The sequence below is a fragment of the Podarcis gaigeae genome, assembly GCF_964106915.1.
Source record: "Podarcis gaigeae genome assembly, chromosome: 16".
Classification (NCBI taxonomy): Eukaryota; Metazoa; Chordata; class Lepidosauria; order Squamata; family Lacertidae; genus Podarcis; species Podarcis gaigeae.
In genome coordinates this window covers 15,300,600-15,323,347 of record NC_139693.1, presented here as the reverse complement: position 1 = coordinate 15,323,347, position 22,748 = coordinate 15,300,600, and the positions used below count along the sequence as shown (strand labels likewise).

At 48.4% G+C, this 22,748-nt stretch overlaps 1 protein-coding gene across 30 annotated transcripts in view; it reads right to left on the bottom strand.

Annotated features, from left to right (window-relative positions):
* NRXN2 (neurexin 2) overlaps positions 1-22,748 on the bottom strand; it is a 345,498-nt gene that overhangs the window by 214,417 nt on the left and 108,333 nt on the right. For 18 of the 30 annotated variants that reach the window (XM_083716391.1, XM_083716397.1, XM_083716392.1 and 15 more), the window contains one exon: positions 11,191-11,259. The exons of 8 other annotated variants lie outside the window; for them this stretch is intronic. In XM_083716391.1, coding sequence (XP_083572517.1) covers positions 11,191-11,259 — 69 coding nt within the window. The remainder of the gene's footprint in view (positions 1-11,190; positions 11,260-22,748) is intronic. 4 more of the 30 variants (XM_083716394.1, XM_083716410.1, XM_083716415.1 and 1 more) reach the window with 1 other exon arrangement.

The window sequence follows — 22,748 nt, the reverse complement described above, 5'->3', positions numbered from 1 at the left end:
GTGCAGAGAAATACCATACTGGCTGTGGAACAATCAGGGCCAGAGGACAGGCATAGAACGCAAATGGCAGGGAGAGGGCCCTTTAGAGAAAAGGCAAGCAAGAGGCAACATGATAGAGGTTTATAAAATTATGCATGGCATGTGAAAGCAGAGAGAGAGAGGTTTTCCTCTCTTGTAACACTAGAACACATGGAAACCCCACGAAGCTGAATGAGTCAAGGCAGATAAAAGAAAGTACTTCTTCAGGCAGCACATAGTTCAACTATGGAACTCACTCCCACAGGGAGCAGCAATGGCCACCAACACAGATGGCTTTTAAAGAGGATTGGACCGATTCATAGAGAGGAGGGCTATCAGTGGCTACCAGCCATGATGGCTTATGCTCTGCCTCCAGCAATGCTTCTGAATCCCAGTATCTGGAAACCACAGGAGGAGAAAGGGCTCTTGTGTTTGGGTGCTGCTTGCAGGCTTCCTATTGGGGCATCTGGCCAGCAACTGAGAGAACAAGATGCTAGACTAGATCCGTGGGACTGATCCAGCAGCAGCAGGCAGGCTCTCAGGATGAGGGCTATACTCTGCATGTCCTTGGCAGTTCTTCTAATGCCTTGCATGTTGTAGAGCTGAGAGCACCCCTCAGAGTCCTTTTTGGCTCAAGCTGACGGAGTTGTTCTAGCCCCCAAATTCCCTACATTATCAGAATTCGGCAGAGTCAAGATGGGAGCTGTAGTCCAAAACATCAGGCAGGCACCACTTTGGGGAAGGCTGATCGACATCTGCTTTTTAGTTTTATTTATTTTAAAAGAAAAGAACTCAGATATGAAATTGCACTAGTAGTTCATGCTTTTCCGTAAACAAGAATTCATATTCTTCATCCCACCATATTCCAGCGGGTATGTAAGATTTATTTATCCATCTTCCCTGTCCAACATGTAAATATTCCTTGTGAAAGGGGCCCAAGAGACTCTATCCACCAGCTCTTGAATTTCACAGTACGCACCACTTGAAGCCTTAGGTGGATGAAAGATGCATCCTGTGATGCCTGGAAGCTTGCCACTTCAATCGTAAGGGCTGGTGAGTTTTGCATTGCTTTTTTTTTTTAAGTGACTACTGTATTCAAAACCATTTTGGATTTGCAGGAAGACTGGCTCACATGCAGGCAGGGCTCTTTGCATCAAACAAGTGCAACGCTCTCTCCTCCTCCCTCTGGTCGCCCACAATTAAGTTGTTTGGGTTATGGGATGGGGTGTAGCAAACATGGGTGCTCCTCAGGCAAGCCCCCAGCACTTCGCCCACTGTTGCTCAGGCTTCCTTGCCAACCCTATCATTCCCACACACCCCCATGTCAATCACAGCATGTCAGGTTCCATGAAGCCACCCACTTCTGTCATTGTGTCCCATTGCGGCTGCTTAGTGGGAACTCGAGGTGGGGGTGTTGCAGCACAACTCCCTGCTGGATCCTAACAAGGCAGGGGGCCTGGTGGGTGACTTGGCTGATCTGGAATGTGGGTGCTTGCCTGCTCTGCATGGGGTTGAATCTCCCCCAGGAATCAAGTCTCTGCAGTTTGAGAATGTTCAGTGGGGAGGGAGCCCAAGCGGCTTCCTGCAGCTTCAGGCTGGTATAGTTATGCCAGCCACTCCTGACCACAGTGATCCTTGCTCTGGGAACCTCTAGATTAGACTACTGCTGTAAGTGGTGCTTCCCTTGAAGACTGTTTGCAAATTTCCTGCAATTCAGAGCAAATGGGACCAGCAAGAAAACACTGCCATGTGGGTAGCTTCCTGTTCAAGACTTCTGTCACTCCATCCCTCTCCCTCAACAGTCAGTCTGCATTGCCACCCTGGATGCTTGGCAGTGATGAGGGTGGAACAGAGAGGAAGAGATGGGGGGAAGATTGCCAAAGCCAGGAAGGGCACCCTGGGGGAAAGGGCAAAGGCTATTCATGCTCTGGCCTGCCTCCCTGCACTTTTTGGAGCAGCCTCTTTTACTCCTGCTCACAGTCTCACGCCCCATTCCGCCCCCACTTGGGATCCCAGGCCCGACTCAGCTCAGGGGCAGCCCAGGGGCTGCTTTCCTCCTGAGCTGGTTCCCTTCCCTTGAAAGGCTCCCAGCCAGCCTCATCCATTTTTCGAAAAGCTGGCTTTCCTCTTAAAAGCTGCCTTTCAAAAATAGCCCTTTGAAAACATCCCAGCTACGCCCCCCCCCCAAATCTCTGTCAACCACAGGAGCCTTTTTTTCCAAGTCGGGGAACAGAACAGAGCCACATCTCTCTCTGAAGAAAAGGCTTCTCCCCTCCTGGGCTGCAAGCGGGTCTCCAGGCATAGAAATCATAGACTTATAGGGTTGGAAGGAACCCCAAGGAACACCTAGTCCAACCCCTTTGCAATGCAGGAATCCTGCCCACAGCCGCCGCTGGGTCTACCAGAGGGTCTGAGCTGAGCTAAGAGGGGAGGACGGCAGTTTGCTTGAGGCCCTTCCCTCCCCGGAGAGCCAGCTGCTTTTTAAAAAGACTCAAAAAGGTGTAGGGAGGAGGTGGTTAAGGACCAAGGAGAGCTGGAGAGCAGAGCAGCTGCTTGGCTTGCAGAATAGCTGCTTGGCTACTGGGGATGGTGTAGCACTCAAGAGTAAGGGACCTGGGCCACATCTGCACTCAGCATTTGCAGCAGTATCATCCCACTTTGAGCTTCCCCAAAAGAAGGCTGGGAAGCATAGTTGGTTCAAGGTGCTGAGAGCTGTTAAGAGCCCCCCTATTCCCCTCCGATACCTACAATTCCAAGAGTTCCCTGAGAACAGAGGTTGACTACTCTGAGAATTGCAGCTCTGGGAGGGGAATAGGGAGCCTCAGAACTAACAGCTCTCAGCAACCTCACAAACTACACTTCCTAAGATCCTTTGAGGGAAGTCATGTCTGCTTATGAAGTGCTATGATATGGCTGCAAATGCAGAGTGCAGATGAGGCCAGGGAGAGCTCAGTTAGCACTGCTGTGCAGCCATGAAGCTTATGAGGTATGCCGTGCAGGGTTGTTTTTTGAAAACAAGAATCTTTACTTCAACCTTCCTTAAGCAGCTCAGAGTGACATCACCTGTAGTTCCCATTATGGTGGGGAAGGGGGGGGGAAGCAAATATGGAATTATTTATTTTTTAAAGGTGTAATGAATACAGAATGTGAACCCATCCCTTGCACCAGCTCTCGCACCGACAAGCCTCCTTGCACACTCAGAGTCACATCCATGGCCCCCCTTCAGAGCTCCAGAGCCCACCCAAGCAGTGAGCAGGCCTCGCACAGGCAGTTGGATCAGCTCAACATCTGCACCCATCGCTCGCTTGCAGGAACGCCCCCCCTCCTCTGTGCCATGAGCGTTCACAACTGCCAGCATGGGAGGGGCCCGTCCTTCGCCCCCGCAGAACGAGGCCGTGACTGAGCCAAAAGCGTCCTGTGTTGGCGGCGGCAGGCCACAGCGTCGACTCTGAAGCCGCCCCTCCAGCGCACAGCCAGCTTCAGTCATTAGCTCATCAACTCAAGACTTCGGGACAATTAATCCTATTCCCCTTCCCTTGGGACGCAGCACGCCAACATCCCAGTGCACGGTCGGCATAGCAACCAAGCCAGCAGCCTGATCCAGGGATGTTTATGTCCTCTTGCTGCAATGGAGGAGGGGGATGGATGGGGAGGGGCTACTGCTGCTGCTGCAAGGGATGAAAGGCAAACAGGTAGATGCCGAATAAGAGACTCAGCCAAGCTCTTTATGGTCTGCTTGTTCTTCTCGGAAGGGTTGCTCACCAAGGCAGTGCAGAGGATTCAGGCCCTGCTAGCAAACTAGGAATCCCCAACACACCTGCTGTCCTCCCCCCTCCCCCCCTCTCTCTCTCACACACACACACACTTCCAGGCAAATAAGCATCACAAATGGCACCTTGAGTTTACATCACAGACATTGCCCAAATTCTTCCTTGGGTACCAAGTAAGAGAAAGTAGGACTACCATACAGCTCTGGGGTCCTCTCCCACCTGAGTCCACAGGCCAGGCATCCACAGCCACAAGCAGCCCAGAGAACATTTGGGAAAAGGATTTGGCAGCCTGAGAATGACAGTGCCCATTAAAAGAAAATAAAGATGCTAGTCCTCAAGACTGCTAAGGCAAGTGTTTCAACAAAAGCACAGTTATGCACAGTGGGCCTGAGTGCTGCGGTCAAAGAAGGGCTTCAGTTTCCCCCACCACCACACATGTCCTCCACAGCAAAGCACACAAATGCATGCTGGAATAGCTCAGTTGGCAGAGCATGAGACTCTTAATCTCATGGTTGTGGGTTCGAACCCCACATTGGGCAAGTTTCTTGGATTGCAGAGGGTTGTGCTACAACTCCCTTCCAACTCTACGATTCTACGATTCCTGTGATTCTATGCAAATGTGCCCAATCACACAGCAGAGCTCGTCTTGCCAGGTATCCTCTTTAGCACAGCTGAACCCTGCTGTTCTGGAGTACAGAACACTTTGGCCTGCAGTCTCCTGCATTCTTAACTGGACCACCTGCCAGCAGAAAGGGCACGTGCCCCCTCCAGACTCAGAGAAGGGCCACAGCTAAGTGGTGGAGCACCCACTCTGCATGCAGAAGGCCCCAGGTTCAAACCGCAGGATCTCCTGCCAAGTCCCTGGGATTTAAAAGTGGGAAGACTCCATGCAATCAAGGAAAAAAGGCCTGCGTCTTCTAAAACAAAACTAGGGAGAGGCTCCTGCTCAGTGGTGGAATACCTGCTTTCCCTACAAAGGGTCCCGAGTTCAAGACACAGTATAATGCATGGCTGTCTGTGATAGCCATCCTGTCCCCAAGCTGATTTTTAAGGAGGCTACTGGGACGTCATGACTGGGCTGAACTGGAGGTAGGTGGGTTAAGAGTGATGCTTGATAAGTCCCCGCCTCAGAAGATTTAGGGCAGATAAAGAGGAAGAATTTCTTCATGCAGCACATGGTTAAACTGTGGAACTCACTCCTGCAGGAGTTAGTGATGGCTTTAAAAGAGGACTGGACCAATTCCTGGAGAAGGACAAGTTTATTAATGGCTAACAGCCACCATGGCTGTGCTCTGCTCCTACACAGCCAGAGGCAGTGATGCTTCTGAATGCTGGAGACTGCAGAAATGTCAGACGCCTCATCCAGCCCTCGCCGCCCCCCCATCTACTACTCTGATGGGCAGAAACTCTGCAGGGTAACAAAGAAAGGTCTTCCCTGCCATCTGCTACCTGGGTCTCTAAAAGAAAACCCCAAAGGAAGCTAAGGGGTGAACTTGGGACCCTCTGCATGCTAAGCAGATTCTCTGCCACTGATCTATTGGCCTTGCTTAAGAACTGAACTCCTCCAGGTATGAAGGTGGTTCATGCAGATTCTGGAGAGTCAGAAAATGTGAATCCCTGTGCTGAAGGAGTGGCCTCCTTAAGGCTGCACTGAATTCCTCCCAAGGACTTTAAAAACACAGAGGGGAAAGTGACCAACAGAGATCTATTGGCCTCATCCTGAACTAAAAACCCCAGAAAGAAACTGATCTCTGTGATGTGCACCAGCTGACATCAACCCACCTATCCCCTGATAAGAATCAGGCTCAGTGGACAGGCAACACCAGTTGGCTGGATGATGCCCCAGGCAGCTCTTTGGCCTTTCCCAGGAAGTGTGGCAGGGTCTTCTGCCCTTGCCCAAGAGTTCCCCGCTCTCCCATAAAAGCTGCCCTTTCCTTGGTCTCCTCTCCAGAACACCCTGATTAAAATCAATCACAGCCTTTTCTATATTAATGGCATCTTATTTGTATTGAATGCATCATTAATGTTAACGATCCCTGGGAGTCTTCCTCCACCCTCCCTGGACGGAGTGTATTAATTGCTCACTTTGTAATTAAATATTAAGGCTGGGAGTTTTCACGCTTCACACAGCTGGCATGTTTTTTGGGGGGGCGTGTGCCTGAGTGAGAGACAGGGCTGGCGGGCGTCAGCCTCTCCAAAGATGCGGGGAGAGGCAAGGTGGTTCAGCACGGATGCAAACGCCCCCACGCAATATCGGACACCGCTTCTGCAAGATGCACACACATGCTCAAAATATCTCAGCCAAAGAGGCGGGCCACGGGGTAGGCCTGTGCCGTAAAGAGAGAGGACAGCCCTCTCTTTGAAGGGAAATCGCATGGATGTCCTTTGGCGCTGGACTCTACTGGAAATGGGGGTGTGGTCCAAAGGAGGAGTGGGGGCCTTCTCAAGAGTTAGCCGTGCATGGACAGCAGGCACACACAGGTCACCTTCTGGCACTTCCAGACAAGGGCTGAATATTTCAAATGGGTTGCTGAAAATGGGCTGTCAGCAGCTGGGTCCGCACATGGTGTGTGTGTGGTTTTAAAGAACACACACTGGAATTTTTCAAAAGGGCACATCTGGATTAAATGGGGGGAAGCCAATGACGTCATCATGTGGACACTATGAAAGGCTTAGCAAGATCAGCAACCCACAATCATAGTCCTCCTACTAGGGTGAGATGCACTGGAATTCCATTTAAATCACAACGATTTTTCCTAAATTTGCTCCTATGCACATGAATGAGCATGCCCTGTTTTTTTGCAACGTACAAGCAGCAACCTGAGTGTGCAAACACATAACAGAGAGGTAGACACTGAGCCCAAGACTTGCGCCGCCACCCCCAGTTCTGAAGGAGAAGCAATGGGGATGGACACCCGCAAAGTGCCAGGCTCAGAGCCCCAAGACACCTACATGGAGAAACCTGATGACCGGAGACAATCATAGGGCACGAGCCTACCTTTGCCTGGTTACAGATATATAAGGACATCTAACAGACCACTGTACTTTAATATTTTGTTGGAAGCCTCTCAGAGTGGCTGGGGAAACCCAGCCAATGGGTGGGGTATAAATAATAAATTATTATTATTATAAGGACAGAGCCACACACCATCTCAGCAAAGGCATCTATCTTCTCAAGCTCCCGTTAAAAAAAAGGCAAAATAGATGCAGGGAGCTTGGGTGGGGGTCAGACTTTCAGGAGAAAAGAAGGGCTTAACCCCACCCTCCTCCCAGCTCTTTCTTGCAAATGCCCTTTGCCAGCCTTGTAGTTAAAGAGGGACCGGCAGAGGACTGGAAATATTTGTGGACATCGGTGGAACTTAATTCTGTCTAAGACATGAAGGAGGAAGGCGTGAAGCTGCAAACTCTCTTTCTTTGACTTCATACAACTTCAGTGCCACCAGCTAACTCCAGATATAAGGGATCACACCTGCCAACACACACACACACCCAAATGTCACATTTCCAAACAGGGCTGGGAATATGGCCATCTGAAATACTGGAGAGCTGCTGCTGCTGCTGCTGCTGCTGCTGCTGCTGATTGCAGGTAAAACTGAGCCAGAAGGACCAATGGTCTGACTCTGTATAAGGCCCTTCATTTAGAACAATGAGGGCTGGAACCTTATTTTATTTCTAGGGGAAGGGCTATTGTTCAATCACAGATAAGGTGTTTTGCATGCACCTGGGCACAATCCTGACATCTCCACTTAGGGCTGGGAAAGATCTCTGAGCTGAAACTATGGAGAGTTGGACTAATGGCGCTGTCTCTTGTGCCCCTACCCCCTTCTTTGTGATTCTGCGCACTGCCACATAAATTAATCTGGAATAACTGGTTCCCCCTCCCCTTGCCTTGCAAAACATTAAGGTGGGTGCTCTCAACCCAGGTAACCTTTTTCCAGGACCACCAAATATCCAGGTTAAGAAGCACACCAGAGGCACCCAGAGGTCACAGGCAAGCATGCTCAAGGAAGCTGAGTTGCAACACTTCCTGGAAAAGCCATGGTCTGCTGTCTCTGCCCAAACTCCCTTCAAATTTGCATTTCTAAAGTAAGCAAGTAAGGCACCAGGCTCCTTCTGGAAGGGTTTGGCCAAGATATGATCACTGAAAATATCAGTCCTTCCTCTGCATTTGCCCCAGGCCAGATCAGGTGTCTCTTTCTTGGAGAGACCTCCAGCCCACCCTCTAGTCTTCCAATTGCATTTCTTAGAGATGGGGCCTCCTCCCTCTTCTGGACCAGTCATGAGAGATGTGCCCTATGCTTGCTAAACTGGAGGCATTTTACCTGCACAGTTTTTACTGCTGCTGAAACCAATGCAAGACTATTGAGTAGCTTAAATCATATTTCCAGTCTGTTGTCCGATTTCTTTGTTAAGCGGGATAAGAATGGGGGAAGCCAGTTTAATTCGTAGCTGGACTTAATTAAAAGAAGGCTTCACGGCCAATTCCTACACGCTTCTATTTTGCTGCTAAGGGACTTTTAAAACTCTGTACAGCTCACACACACTGGGGGAGGGATAAAATGCAATTAATATATACTCCCCTACCTATTAAAACCCATCCCACACTCTGTCCTCGCCTTCTTTGTCTGACACATGTGACCCTAGTTGGTATCCAGTTTCCCTCTGACACCCCCTTTGTCTCTTCAGCCAAACCAATACCAACCCCTCTTCCTCTTCTTCCCTTGAACCAGTCTCACTGCATATGCTGGTTTTCCTCTGTGTTCCCAGATAGACTTTCGAGAATATATTTAGCTCGAAAACCCAATACAGCTCTTTCAAACATAGCCTATCGTTAGCACGCTGGTTATTGATTTCGTTTAACGCCTTTGGTAAATATGCTGACTCCCTTTTTTTTTGCTACAACAAAATTGATTCTGGGTCTATCTCCGAGGGCCTTGTTAACCCTTGGGGTGCCAAACGATAGAGTGCACCCAGGTCTCAACATCAAAAGATCCTCCCCAAAAGGGGTGCCAGGACTGCACGTGAGAACAGCAGACTTGCAGGCAACTGCAAACCTTGTTAACACCCACCACAAGCCCTCCACTCCTCTCCCCTGGCACACACAGCTGTCCACAGTTCCACTAGAGGCACGTAGCCATCTGCACCCAGAGGAGGCCCCAGCAAAAAGATGCACCATACACAAACAGAGACTGTCCCTTGTCTGCAGGGTTGTGGTTGCACTGTTCTGCTGCGAGGGGGAGGGAGAAAGTTGTCCACGGTGTTTGGTGTGCGCATCACAAAAAAACGGGAAATGCTATTCTGTGCCACAGAGGGGAAACGCACGAGCCAAAGTTTCATGCTCCTGCGAATGTTTCGAAATCAAGCAACCCAACAGCGAAAAGACAAAATGTTCACCACTCCAGTGAACTGCTCCCTCTTCCTGGACACCCCATGACACACACACACACACACACACACACACACACACACAGATTAAGGCTTTTGAAGCACACAAGGGTCCTTTCCTCGCAGGGCACTTTTGCAGATAGCAGTTTGCAATTGTACACACCTTCACCCAATAACATCACCTAAAGCAGCAGCTATATCCAAGTGGCCCATACACATAGGTGGGCATTATTCAAATTAGTGTGTAACAGTGCTCTCCCCCCCCCCCTTACTTAGTGGTTACACAGACCATATTTATACACACACACACTATCTAATGTATCTGTCTTTCTATCTATCGATATATCTAGTTTTTCAGAAGAGAGGGGCTAGAAATTGGTGTGTCAACACACTGATAAACAAGGGCATACAGAGTTACTGCTTCCACCTTTAGCCTGTCTAGAAACATGGCAAGGGGGAGTGGCACAGCCATGCAAGGCCAGTAGGTCTGCCCCAATCGGAGGTCACCAGCGGAAGCACTATCTCTCTCTCTCTCTGCATACACATGTAGGCAGCAAGCTTTTAGGAAGGGCATACGTGGCACAAAGCGGATTATAACTACTCTTGCAGAATGTGCCTTAGAGTCACAAACAGCATGGGGCGGGGAAGTCATGGGGATGGCATTGCATGTACGGCACCTGCCTCTAGCACTGAATGCACATTATCACTCAGCACGTACGGACCCTAAGTTAGCATGCCACGACCACTGAACATGCTCAGTTGTCATTGGGCTTTTTTATTTTATTTTAAGTTATAATGCACACTAAGTATATTTTTGTAAAACTTCTGCAAACCCCAGGAGTTCCCTCAAGCAGTGGGCCCTTCTCCAGCCACATTAGCAGTGGCAAATTTTAAAGCATTGCATCAATCTACATAAGATTTAATAATAATAATATTAATAATAGGTACCTATAGCAAATTATTCAGTGCTTGAAATTCTCTCCTCCCAGACTTTTGTAGGAAATAGTACCGAAGCTTAAGGCTGCAGCCCTGGGTGCAATTTCCTTGGAATAGGCTCCAATGCACACAGTGGGATTTACTTTCATTCTGATTGCCACCCACCATTTCACAGTTCCAGCTAAAGGGGATCAGCACCACAATGTCATTTCATGGGCGACTTGGGCTGTGGGACTTGGGTGGCGTCAAACAAGCAATGTGGAAACCAAAAGTGCCGATCATCATGAAGCACATTCAATGGCTCCAGCACTGCAGCTTTCTCCCACCTGGTGCCCCTCCAGGTGTTATGGGTCGCTGATGGGTAGTCCAAAACATCTAGAGGGGCAGCACATTGGCAAAGGCTTTAGCAGACAGTGGTGGATGCCTAGGTGCCAAAGGGCAGGCAGCAACAGAGCTGCTGAATGTGGGACAACTTAAGTGGCTGTGGGCAAAAGCAAGCTTATGGGTTTCACCAAACTCTTCAGTCATGTTAAGTAAAGGGACCTCTGACCATTAGGTACCATTGTGACCAACTCTGGGGTTGTGGTGCTCATCTCACTTTATTGGCCGAGGGAGCCAGCGTACAGCTTCCAGGTCATGTGGCCAGCATGACTAAGCCGCTTCTGGCAAACCAGAGCAGTGCATGGAAACGCCGTTTACCTTCCCACCGGAGTGGTACCTATTTATCTACTTGTACTTTGACGTGCTTTTGAACTGCTAGGTGGGCAGGAGCAGGGACCGAGCAACGGGAGCTCACCCCGTCACGGGGATTCGAACCGCCGACCTGCTGATCAGCAAGCCCACGTTACTAGGAAGCAAAGCCACAATTAGCAATATTGGCCTTAAGGGAACAAGAATTGCCACTGTTTCCCAGTCACTTCCACTTATGCTAATGCCAAAAGCCTGCATACTCTATGGCAACGTAAATAAGGTAAGCCAAGCAAAGAGGACCCATTTAACCTAATTTGCACTCCTAATTCAGCTGCAGGCACACGGAGGCTTTGAGGTTGGGGAAAGGAGGAAAGGGAGGGTTTACACTGACCTTTTGATGTCTGGTGCACCTCACTGGCTCCTCTCCCAGCCCCCCCTTCCGAGTACAGTAGGGACCCTACTGGAGAAGCAGAACCACAGCATTAGGGAAGATAGGCCAGAAGCCCCCCGACCCACCCCAGGCACAGCGCATCAGCCCCACACGTGCCTGGACACCAATGACCGGCTGAACCTCCCAGAGTGCAACAGAAGAATGATCCGTTCCAAAATTAGACTTCTGGGATAAGATGGTTGCAGGTAAACACACACTCACTCCTCCCCCCCTTTCCAAATGTTTCAAATGGCTTAGTAGTAGGAGCAGGAACAGCATTTAAGAAGAGGCAGACACCTGTCAGGGATGCTGTGGTGACATCCTGCACAGTAGACTCTACATTGACCAAGAAGCTGAACCAAATGACCTCCAAGGTCACACCCAACTCTTTATTCTATTATTTCGGCAGCAGTTAAGAACTTCCTAGTGGTAAGAGCCGCTCAGTGGTGAATAGGAGGTAGTGGAGGCTTTTCAACGGAGGTTGTCTGGGCTAGATGATCCTTGAGGGTCCCTTCCAACTCTACAGTTCTATGATTCTGTGACTTCTCCCCACCACCACCACCACCACTCACACACACGCTTTGTATTTTGAGAATATGAATGCTTGCCGCAAGTCACTTTGGGCACAGCACACGCACCCTGGAAAGGGGCCATACAAATAAACACAATCAATATGCTTATATGAGTCCAGAGGTCAAGCTGGCTCTACTGGGGGAGCCACCTGAGACCTTGCTTCCCCACCCTGCCCTCCATTTCAGAGCTAATTCTGGTTATTGTTAAGTCGTGCTGACTACGGTTTGCCCAACTCACCCTTTGCAAACCCGTTTAGGACTAGGGTTGCAAACCAATTTGTGCTAACTGTAGCTATAGAAAATGCTGGCTCAATGCTGGCCAGCTATAAATAGTGATATGAGCTGGGATGCGTGCAGGCATCCCTCAAAGTACTGGGTACCAGGTTCCTTCCCCCCCCCCCCCCCCGCCGCCCAATAATTTCTAGAGTTAGTGAATGTAGGCAATTACTAAATGCCTGAAAGTCTTCACCTGGGTGTGAGACAGCTCAGCAGTGTAAACATGCAGGCTGAATCAGTTTCTTGGGCAGGAATCGCCTGGGAAGAAGAACCATAATGTAGTTCAAAGGAAGGGAATGGTCGCCCGACATGGGCAGTTACCCTGTGCCAGGCAACAGAGGAGTGTGAGCCCTTCCTCCCATGAGGGGATGGTGAACAGAGACACAGATTTCAGTGTAAGCTGGGAGGGGGGAGTTCCAAGTGGACAGTGGGTGGTGATGTAAACCGAAGGAAAGCTGTGGTGTTTTTAAAGAGAGGTTTGAAAATGGGGGCAGGGAGAGGCTGGGCTGGCTGGGAGAGGCTGCACACAGAGACCGGGGAGCATGGCTGGCTTCTGCTCCGGACCCAAGTTTGCTGAAGCTATCAGGAGACCAACAAGAGATGCTCCTGGGGTGTAATATTCTGCAATCCCTCCACCAAAACTCAGGTGTAAATATGTGCAAATAAACCACAGACTCCACTATGCCTAGGGTTGCCACCTTGGCACTGGCAAAATACAGGATGGGGCTGGGCGGTTGGTGGACAATTTCACACACACACACACACACACACACACACACAAAATCCGGTACTGAAGTGACTTCAAAGCTATCCATTACAATCTACTGCAGCCTGACAGGATGGCCCCTCTGGAATTTGTCACACATGCATGTGCATGCAGACATACACAAGAGTTTGCAAATCTATCTGTGCTTGGCTACCCAGAGCTTAAATACATGCCCTTTCACACACATGCATTTGGAGAGTATCCCTAACTTGGCAGAGACAGAGAAAGAGAAAAAGATCTGAAATAAGAGGACAAAACTGTTGTCAATATAGGACATAGTGTTTTATATTGAAATACGGGGCAATCTTGTATTATACAGGGCAGCTGGTAACCCTAAAGGAACACAAACCCCTGGATTCTTGGCACACTGCTCGGCAGAGATTGGGGTGGCCGATGACAATCTCAGAGCGGCCTGTGTAGTGGAGCCACAGAGCCGCCCTCTCAACACTGGCACTACCGGCTTACCTGGGTGAAGCTGAGGCAGCGAGGCAGGGGCACCAGATTGGCTCTGCCAGGCCTCCAACACCACCCCAAATGTGCCACTGTCCTGCCCCACTCAGGTAAGCTGTAGTGGCATCTGGTGCTGCTGCAAGTTGGCTTCGCCCTCCCCCCTTTTACAAACAACAAGCTACAATAGTTATTATAATTATTTATAATATATGTAACCAAAGGGATAGAGATTTAAAATCTCCCAGATATTTGAAGCCATGGGGAGAGGGGAAGGACTGTTGTTTCCCCACCCGGCGTTTTCAGGGGACGACGACAGGGATTTGGGGAATTAAAAAATAATACATAATAATATTCAGTACCATTTTCTAGCATTCTCTAAATATCCACAGTCACTTCGTTCACATAAACCATATTGTGCATAATTTGGTTTACCAAATAAGTATCGTGTCTGGTTTATCAAAAGTACTATACAGTTTCTACAGACAATAATTACAAACTGAATTTGTAAGTTTTTGTTGTAAATGGAGCAACAAGCTGCTGTACCATAAAGGAACTTCTTTGGCATCTCTTTGGTTTTGCCAGTTTATGAGGAGCCAGCAAAAAACAGTAACAGCAGAATCTGTCCACATTCTCACATTCTAGTAAAACAAACTATTGAGTATTCTGAGAATTATTGTTTCCTTCAATCCTCCACAGTGTCAAGTAGACATAAAGCACTCTCATTTTCCCACAATTTATGGTGTTTTAAACTGGGTGCTATTGTTTTGTTTGGTACTATGATATGTATTTTTGTGTTATTATATTGTAAACCACCCTGTGATTCTCGGATGAAGGGCAGTATGGAAAGTTAACAAACAAATAAATAAATAAAGCTGAAAAAAAGAGAGGAGAGGGAACAAAATTCTGTGAACTCTACAGGAAATTTATTCAGTCTCTTTCTCTTAGCTATCACTCACTCTCTGTTTCAGTTACTTCATATTTGTCACCATCACATTCTCCATGGACTTCTCAAAACTGAAGGTTTGCCCAGACTGAAAGAAGCTTCTATCCTTTCGCATGCCAGCTTATTTATTCCTGCGATTGTACGTTTGTCTTCAACTTTTTCATTGTTGTGTTTTAATAGTTGTAACCAGCTCTGGAACATTAGGGTGAAGGGCGAGTAAATTATAATTTACTTGATTTGTTATATTTCCAAACTTGGATCAGTTTCTTTCAACATGACGCAGAAGATGGAGGAATCTGAAGTAGGTAAGAAGCAAAAGGAGACAGAGGATGTGTTGTTGTGGAAAGGCTTTGCCCTCATGTTGCAAGAGGGATATGTTTGGCAGAATCCCAGACTGCCTTCCTCAACCTGAAGCATGTTGGAATGTATCTGTCCAACATCAAGCCCAAAGTGTGCTGCTTGTTTTGTTATCGGGTCAGTGCTATCATCACGGACAATCCTTACCTTTGAATCTTGGGCCCAACAGAATCTGCAACAGCGTGAATTGGATGGCAACACAATTGTGTTGCTCTGTGCCTTTCTGCCACCCTCAGACATTTGAGGCCTAGTCAAGAGGGCAGAAAGAGATCCACCAACCATGTTTACAAGAGGAAGGCCAAAACCAGAGAAGGCACTGGGTCCTTCTTCCTCCCCTTGCGACAATGGTCAAGAGGCAGAAATACATCTTGCATTTGGGAGCTGAATGCTCAGCTACAAGCTTGCATGACCTCTGTGCACATGAACTGTAATGAGCTGATACAGTACACAGTCTTACATGAAAGTCTTCCCGTTAAAACAAATTTAGAAATCATTTTGGGGGACTAAATATACAAACACCTCATCTTAAAGGTTTTGTTCATCATTCTAAAAGAAAATATTTCACCATCCATCCCCCAGTTTTTCAGGAAAAAGCAAACAAAATGCTTTTTTGGTGGGGAGGATGGAGAAAAACATCCCCCCCCCCAAGAAAATTCAGGGCCTTCACATCTCTAGAAAGGGATGGAGAATGCAAGTATTTCTTTATTTATTATTTAATCACCTGCCACACATTCTCAAAGCAATGTACAAAATAAGTTAAAAACAAAGAAAATAACAACAGGTAAACAGCAGGCAAAGTAGAAACCCTTGGCAGAGACCATCGCCATCCAGCTTTGAAAGCTTGTTGGAACAAAAACATTTTCAATTGTTTCTGGAAAGTGCAGGTTGTGGGCGCCTGTCGCATCTCAGCAGGGATGCTCTTACCCAGAACAGGGGCAGCCACACTAAAAGCCCTGCTCCAAGTCACTGGGGAATGGGCTTCTGATATTCTGGGGATTTGAAGGAGAAGCTCTCCAGCAGAAGGCAATGACTCACGGCGTGTATAAGGGAAAAGGTGGAACTTCCAGTAACCTGGTCCTAAGCTGTATTGTGTTACTACCAACCCCTTGAACTTGGCCCTGCAGCAGATTGGCAGCCAGTGCAAATTTCACAAGCAGGGTGTTGTATGCAAGTGACAATTTGCCCCCCAAAGGGACAGGGAGTGGAAGTTAATGCCCCCCTGGAGACCGTAATGTCATGGGATGTCAGTGGTTCCTCATAGGACCCCCTGGCGATGCTGTACCTCTGTCAAAGGAGCAATGGACACACTATGCTTCCTTGGCAGGCAGAGTCCGCCTCTCCCTACCTGGGAGGAGGAACCAAGCACTATGATGTTCTCTGGATCCAGACCTGCTGGGCTCCAGCAAAAGGCAGGGCTCGCAGGGGCTACCATAGAAACTCTCAGCCTGCACATCTTAAGGTGTCGGAGCTCAGAGCGGGAGGCAGGTACCTCACCAAGCCTTACAAAGGAACATAGAAAGCCGCCTTATGCTGAGTCAGACCATGAGGTCCCTCTAGCTCAATATTGTCTACACTGGCTGGCAGCAGCTCTCCAGCGTTTCAAGCAGGATTGGGTCGTGGGTTTGAGCCCCATGTTGGGCAAACAATGCCTGCATTGCAGGGACTAGATGACCCTTGTGGTACCTTACAATTCTATGATACTAGAGTGACCTTGGATAGCTGAAACATGGCTTCAAATGCAGGTCTCTTTATCCCCAAGTGTAGGCATAGGCAAACTCGGCCCTCCAGATGTTTTGGGACTACAGTTCCCATCATCCCTGACCACTGGTCTTGTTAGCTAGGGATCATGGGAGTTGTAGTCCCAAAACATCTGGAGGGCCGAGTTTGCCTATGCCTGCCCAAGTGGATAGCGCAGCTGGTTAGAGCATGGTGCTGATAATGCCAAGGTTGTGGGTTCGATCCCCATATGGGACAGCTGCATATTCCTGCATTGCAGAGGATTAGACTAGAATTCATCGGTTCTCAACCTGTGGGTCTCTAGTTGTTGTTGGATTACTACTCCCATCATCCCTGAGCTCTGGCCTTGCTAGCTAGGGATGATGGGAGTTGTAGTCCAACAACACCTGGGGACCCACAGGTTGAGAACCGCTGGACTACATGATCCTTCCAACTCTATGATTCTCTGCCAGTCCTACTTGAGAGATGCCAGCAGGGATTCAACGTGGGACCTTCCACATGCAAAGCAGATACTCTACCTCTGAGCTACGGCCCTTCCCCTAGCCAGGCCTCAGGATAGCTGAGCTGTTCCCTTGCTGGGGTAGCAGGAGGATCACTGGCCCAGTCCCTGCTCTGGGCTGGCAGGAACAAACAGCAAGGAAGGAGCATGTGATTCCTGCACTGCAGGGGGTTGGCCTCAATGACTCTTTAGTCCCCCTTCCAATTCTACAATTCTATGATCAGTGGGTTTTCTTGCTAAAGCACTGATATGCTGCCTTTGGGTTTCCCCAAAGGGGAAAGGTGGCTCTCTGGCTATTGCTGAACCACAAGTCCCAGCATCCCTGACCACTGGCCATCATGGCCGCCTTTGAGAATGTAGCAGCCCACCTACACCCTGATGATACAAGCAACAACACCAATCAGAACTAAGCACAAACAATGGCAGAAATGCAAACGAACATTCTGAAAGGCAGATTAGCCAAAACCACCCAACATTAGACCACATCAATATATCTGGGTTCTCCTGTCTGAGGCAAATCCTTAACAAAATGTCTGAAAGAGGTGTTTAAAAGATCAGTAGCACAGCTCTGTAATGAGAGGATAGTACACTCTGGGGGCATCCATGTTGGTGGATTTTATGTTTCACTCCATGGAGTTTTGACAGCTAGGATAGATCAGTTGGTAGAGTCTCTTAATGTCAGGGTTGTGGGTTCAAGCCTCACATTGGGCAAAGGAGGTCCACCTTGCAGGGGGTTGGACTAGATGACCCTTGTGCCCCCTTCTAATTCTATGATTCTATAAGTGTGCTCTTCTACATACCAGGAAGGTGACCTGCCATGGAGCTCCATCCCTAACCTGCTGCATCTAGCACTGGGGCTAGAATACTGAAATGCTTTTCAACAGCTCCTGACACCTGTCTATCATTGTGGAGAATGGGCTGGGCTTGGGATACCTGGATTCAAAATCTCAGTTGGCCACAAAGGTCACATTGAGCTCTGGGGGAGTGGGGCACAAATGCATTCAAATAAATTTGGAGGAGGGTGGCTGCTACTCTTTCTTTGTGAAACCAGCAACCACCATTCCTTCCTTCACAACCTTCAAGTTAGACTGCTGCAAAACAAGCATTCACGGGGCTGCCCTTGATGACAACCTGAGCTATCCAGACAGTAAAAGAGCAGGGATGGAGAATTTTTTTTTCCTCTTGAGAGCCACATCTCCTCCAGAACAGTCTGTTGAGCGCCTTTTGGCAGCAGTAGGTAGGGCTGAAGCCCCCCTTTTCTGCCATCCCTCCCCCAGTTCAGCAAACTGCAGGAAGAGGAACAGATCGATCTCGCCAGATGTATGAACTCATGGCTTACAGGGGATTTTCTGAATTGGGCCCAAGGGCTGCTGAGTCATATGGCCCATCCCTGGAGTGGAAGAACATAGTGACACATGCGCCCTCAGCAATCCAGGAACAGCTCGCAAATTCCCTGCCCCAGGAAATTCATTTGGCTTCCATTCTGGCGATGTTTCAAAACCAGCAAAAATAAATACATAGTTCTGAAGGTCTGGCTAACTACCTGATCTGGTGTTTCACTTTTTTATTATTATTTTTGGCCCTCCTCTTCTTCTTTGGGAACTTTTCATCGGCTGTGTTGTTGTTTGAGTTTTTAAATACATTGTCTGTTTCTAATTATTACTATTATCATTATTAATACCTAATTAAACCCTAAACACCAATCATTAGTATCGATTGTGAAGAGCATCCCTGACAAAATCAGGACCTGCTCCAGTCGGACTGTCCCTCCTTCTCCATTTTAAATGTTATTTATCATTTGCTGTGGTACTTTAAAATTGTAAACCATATTGGGTGGCTTTGAAGGCAGTATATAAATGCAATGGGGGGAAAATGAATAATATATTCCTGCAAAGAATCATGGGAGTTGTTGTTTCTCAGAGTTCCCTGTGAAGAGGGATTGACTGTTAAACCACTCTGGGAATTGGAGCTCTGTAAGGGAAATTAAGGGGGACTCCTAACAATTATCAGCGCTCATAACAAACTACAGTTCCCATGATTCTTTGGGGGAAGAAGCCATTACTATTTAAAGCAGTATCATAGTGTTTTAAACACCTGGTGGCGGATGTGACCCTGACACCCTGTACATGGAAGTGGCTCTTTCCCCCTCTGTAATCTCTTCATGCCAATCCTACAGCTCTGAACCTGGTTTACTGTCGCTTCCAAGGTCAAAGAGGGAACAAGCAACCCTAGCAAAAGAATATCCAACTCCAGGGGCTAGAATTTTGAGGATCCTTGTGGGGTGGGGTAGGGACCTACTTGAGCCCCAGCCCCCTAGCAGGGCTCCCGCAGGACAGCCTCTTGCCCTGGGCCTCCCCTGCAATGCTGGTTGGACAAGTTTGGGCAGCTGCCATTTTAAATTTCCCACAATGCCCTTGAGCGACACTGGGACATGGAGCAAAACTTAAAATGGTGGCTCCTTGGCCGCTTGACGCTGCTGCCCGGAGAAGGCCCACCAGCAGAGGAAGCCCCAAGCCCTCCTGCAGCTGGTGCCCCTGGAAAGCCGGGACACTCAGAGGGGAGCCTCTGCCTTTGTTACTCAACAAAAGAGGACCCCATTTATGTGAATTCCATCATGAGAGATATCCCAGGGCGACTGACGTATTTGGAAAACAAACAAGGGAACATTTGAACATAAAACTAAAGTTAATCCAACTAAAAGAATTGCAACCATCTGCTAAGTCACATGTGCCAGGGTGGCAGCTCACTGCTGAGGCCCCATCCTTCAGGATCCTTCAGGATCCCACAGATATCCTTCATTTATAGCTCCCTGGCTATGCAGGCTGGGGTTGAGAATAGCTGGAGCCAGAACAACACCTGACCAAGGGGATTCTCCTCCCCTGTCCTGGAGAGTGACCCAAAGCCACACCTGGTTATTATCCAGAGAAATACTATGTTTCCGCCAGTAGGGCTGACTTCCTGCATCAAGGGTACTATCCATAACTCGGCTCAATGTGGATGGTGAGCCCCTTGTGCCTCTTTTAATTCCTCCATGTCTGTGTGGGGTTCCCCTCCGACTGCTGCTGCCCCACACTTTCTCTTCCCTAATTCTGGAGAGTCCCTGTGCCATTGTTTCCAAAACTTACAATAATCACGTACCCCTTCTCGGTAAAAGATAATTTGGGGGTAGTTTTAATAATACTGTTTTATCTTTGAATTGTTTTCTGCAGGTAAATATAAGTATGATGAAGTAAAATATATATATATATTTAATGCCGTGTAGCCTTTGAAACCTACACTTTGGAAAACAGTGCCCTATGCAATTGATGTAGCTCTCCAATTTGGATTTTCAGAGCAAAGGCGACCTCCAGCTTTAGGGAGGAAAATATGCGGGGCACCAGTAGCTGGAGCAGACCACTACATGGATGAGGGGGAATTAAAAGGGGCACTAGGGGGGCACCATCCACATTAAGCCAAGATATGGATGGGCATGGCACCTGGTATCCGACTTGTGGCAGAGGCCTTTGACCTTGCACCTTTGACCTGGTAGCACTAAGATGACCAGTGAGGCCGTACACACCATCCCATCTTCAGACTTAGGATTCTGCACCGAGTCTCAGTGGTATGTTTTCTGGCGGCCTCGGTGCAGCCTTGTGTGTGTTTGTGTGCATGTATGTATGCATGTATGTATGTATGTGGCATCTATCTATCTATCTATCATCCATCTATCTATCTATACTACTACTACTACTAATTTATTATTTATACCTCGCCCATCTGCCTGGGTTTCCCCAGCCACTCTGGGCGGCTTCCAACAAAATATTAAAATACAATAGTCCATCAAACAGTAAAAGCTTCCCTAAACAGGGCTACCTTCTGATGTCTTCTAAAAGTCTGGTAGTTGTTTTTCTCTTTGACATCTGGTCGGAGGGCGTTCCACAGGGCAAGTGCCACTACTGAGAAGGCCCTCTGCCTGGTTCCCTGTAACTTGGCTTCCCGCAGCGAGGGAACCGCCAGAAGGCCCTCGGCGCTGGACCTCAGTGTCCGGGCAGAATGATGTGGGTGGAGACGCTCCTTCAGGTATACTGGACTGAGGCCGTTTAGGGCTCTAAAGGTCAGCACCAACACTTTGAATTGTGGGTCGGAAACGTACTGGGAGCCAATGTAGGTCTTTCAAGACCGGTGTTATGTGGTCTCGGTGGCCGCTCCCAGTCACCAGTCTAGCTGCTGCATCCTGGATTAGTTGTGGTTTCTGGTAGCCCCACACAGAGCACATTGCAGTAGTCCAAGCGAGAGATAACTAGAGCATGCACTGCTCTGGCGAGACTTTCTGCGGGCAGATAGGGTCTCAGCCTGTGTACCAGATGGAGATGGTAAACAGCTGTCCTGGACAGAGAATTGACCTGCACCTCCATGGACAACTGCGAGTCCAAAATGACTCCTAGGCTGCGCACCTGGTCCTTCAGGGGCACAGTTACCCCATTCAGGACCAGGGAGTCCTCCACACTTGCCTGCCTCCTGTCCTCCCAAAACAGTACTTCTGTCTTGTCTTGTCTGTCTGTCTGTCTGTCTGTCTGTCTGTCTGTCTGTCTGCCTGCCTACCTACCTACCTACCTACCTACCTATGGGCACTTAGCCTGAACTAGAAACTGGGAATCAATTACTAGCTGAAGTGAGGCAGGCACACAGCATGATGAAGTTTAGGCATCTACTGAAGACATTTTTGTTCAGGAAGGCTTTCCCTGTGGTATGACCTGATCATTTATGGAAGATCAATTTTACATTTGATTAAATGCTTTTGTTGTTTTAAGAGCTTGTTGAATTGATTCTACTGCTTTCAGAGCTTGTGTTTCAGTGTTTTATTCTGTTTTTACCCTGTACACCACTGTGATGGCTTTATGCTTTGAAGCAGTCTATAAATTTAATAAAAAAGCCAAACAAACAACAACAAAAAACTTGATACCTCCCCGCAAAATGGGTCATATCAAAGTCACACAATGCAATAAATCAGGATTGCTGGTTTATCATGGATTATGGGGCATCTGAAGCATCATTTGGTGCAGGCACCCCAACCCCTCATTTGCTGGTATAAGCACAAGAGCAAATTCAGGGAGCCATTGTGAAACTTGGCTTGAGACAGCATCCACACCTGGGATCCTGGTCTGTTTCTCTTCCAAGAAACCAGAATCTCTTGCCAGACTGAAACATGGTTTGCTGCTGGCTGCTGGATCCTGGCTCACTGGGAAGAAACAAGCCCTGCTCCTGAATTGGGGCACCACAGGAAACCATGCTTAACTGACCCTCCCTAGCTTGTTCCTCCCGTTCAAATCCTGGGAGGGGAGGAACAAGAGAGATCCAGCAATGTGCACAGCTCATTCCCAAGCCACCATGATAAGCCAGCAACTCTGGTTTATCACTATGCCGAGGTGATGGGCATTGTGGTTCAACAGGGCAGCCCAAGGGCAGCTAAAGAGTACTAAAAAGGAAACTATTTTTGGCAAGACTTTTCTGGCCCCTAATTCCCGTTACATTAGGGGTGTCCAGTTGATCCCTGCATCATCCAGATCCCCAAAGCGGACCAGGACATCACACCTCTCAGTCGAACGTGGTTCAAAGGAGGGCACATGTGTGCAGGGATATGGTGGCAGCTTCCAGGGTCAGCTCCTGGTTTGAAGGTGGCCTTGGCCAAAGAAACCTCTAGTGGACCCCATTCTTCATCGGTACAGTAGTACCTCGGGTTAAGAACTTAATTCGTTCTGGAGGTCTGTTCTTAACCTGAAACTGTTCTTAACCTAAAGCACCACTTTAGCTAATGGGGCCTCCTGCTGCTACTGCGCTGATGCACGATTTCTGTTCCAATCCTGAAGCAAAGTTCTTAACCGGAGGTAATATTTCTGGGTTAGCGGAGTCTGTAACCTGAAGCGTATGTAACCCGAGGTA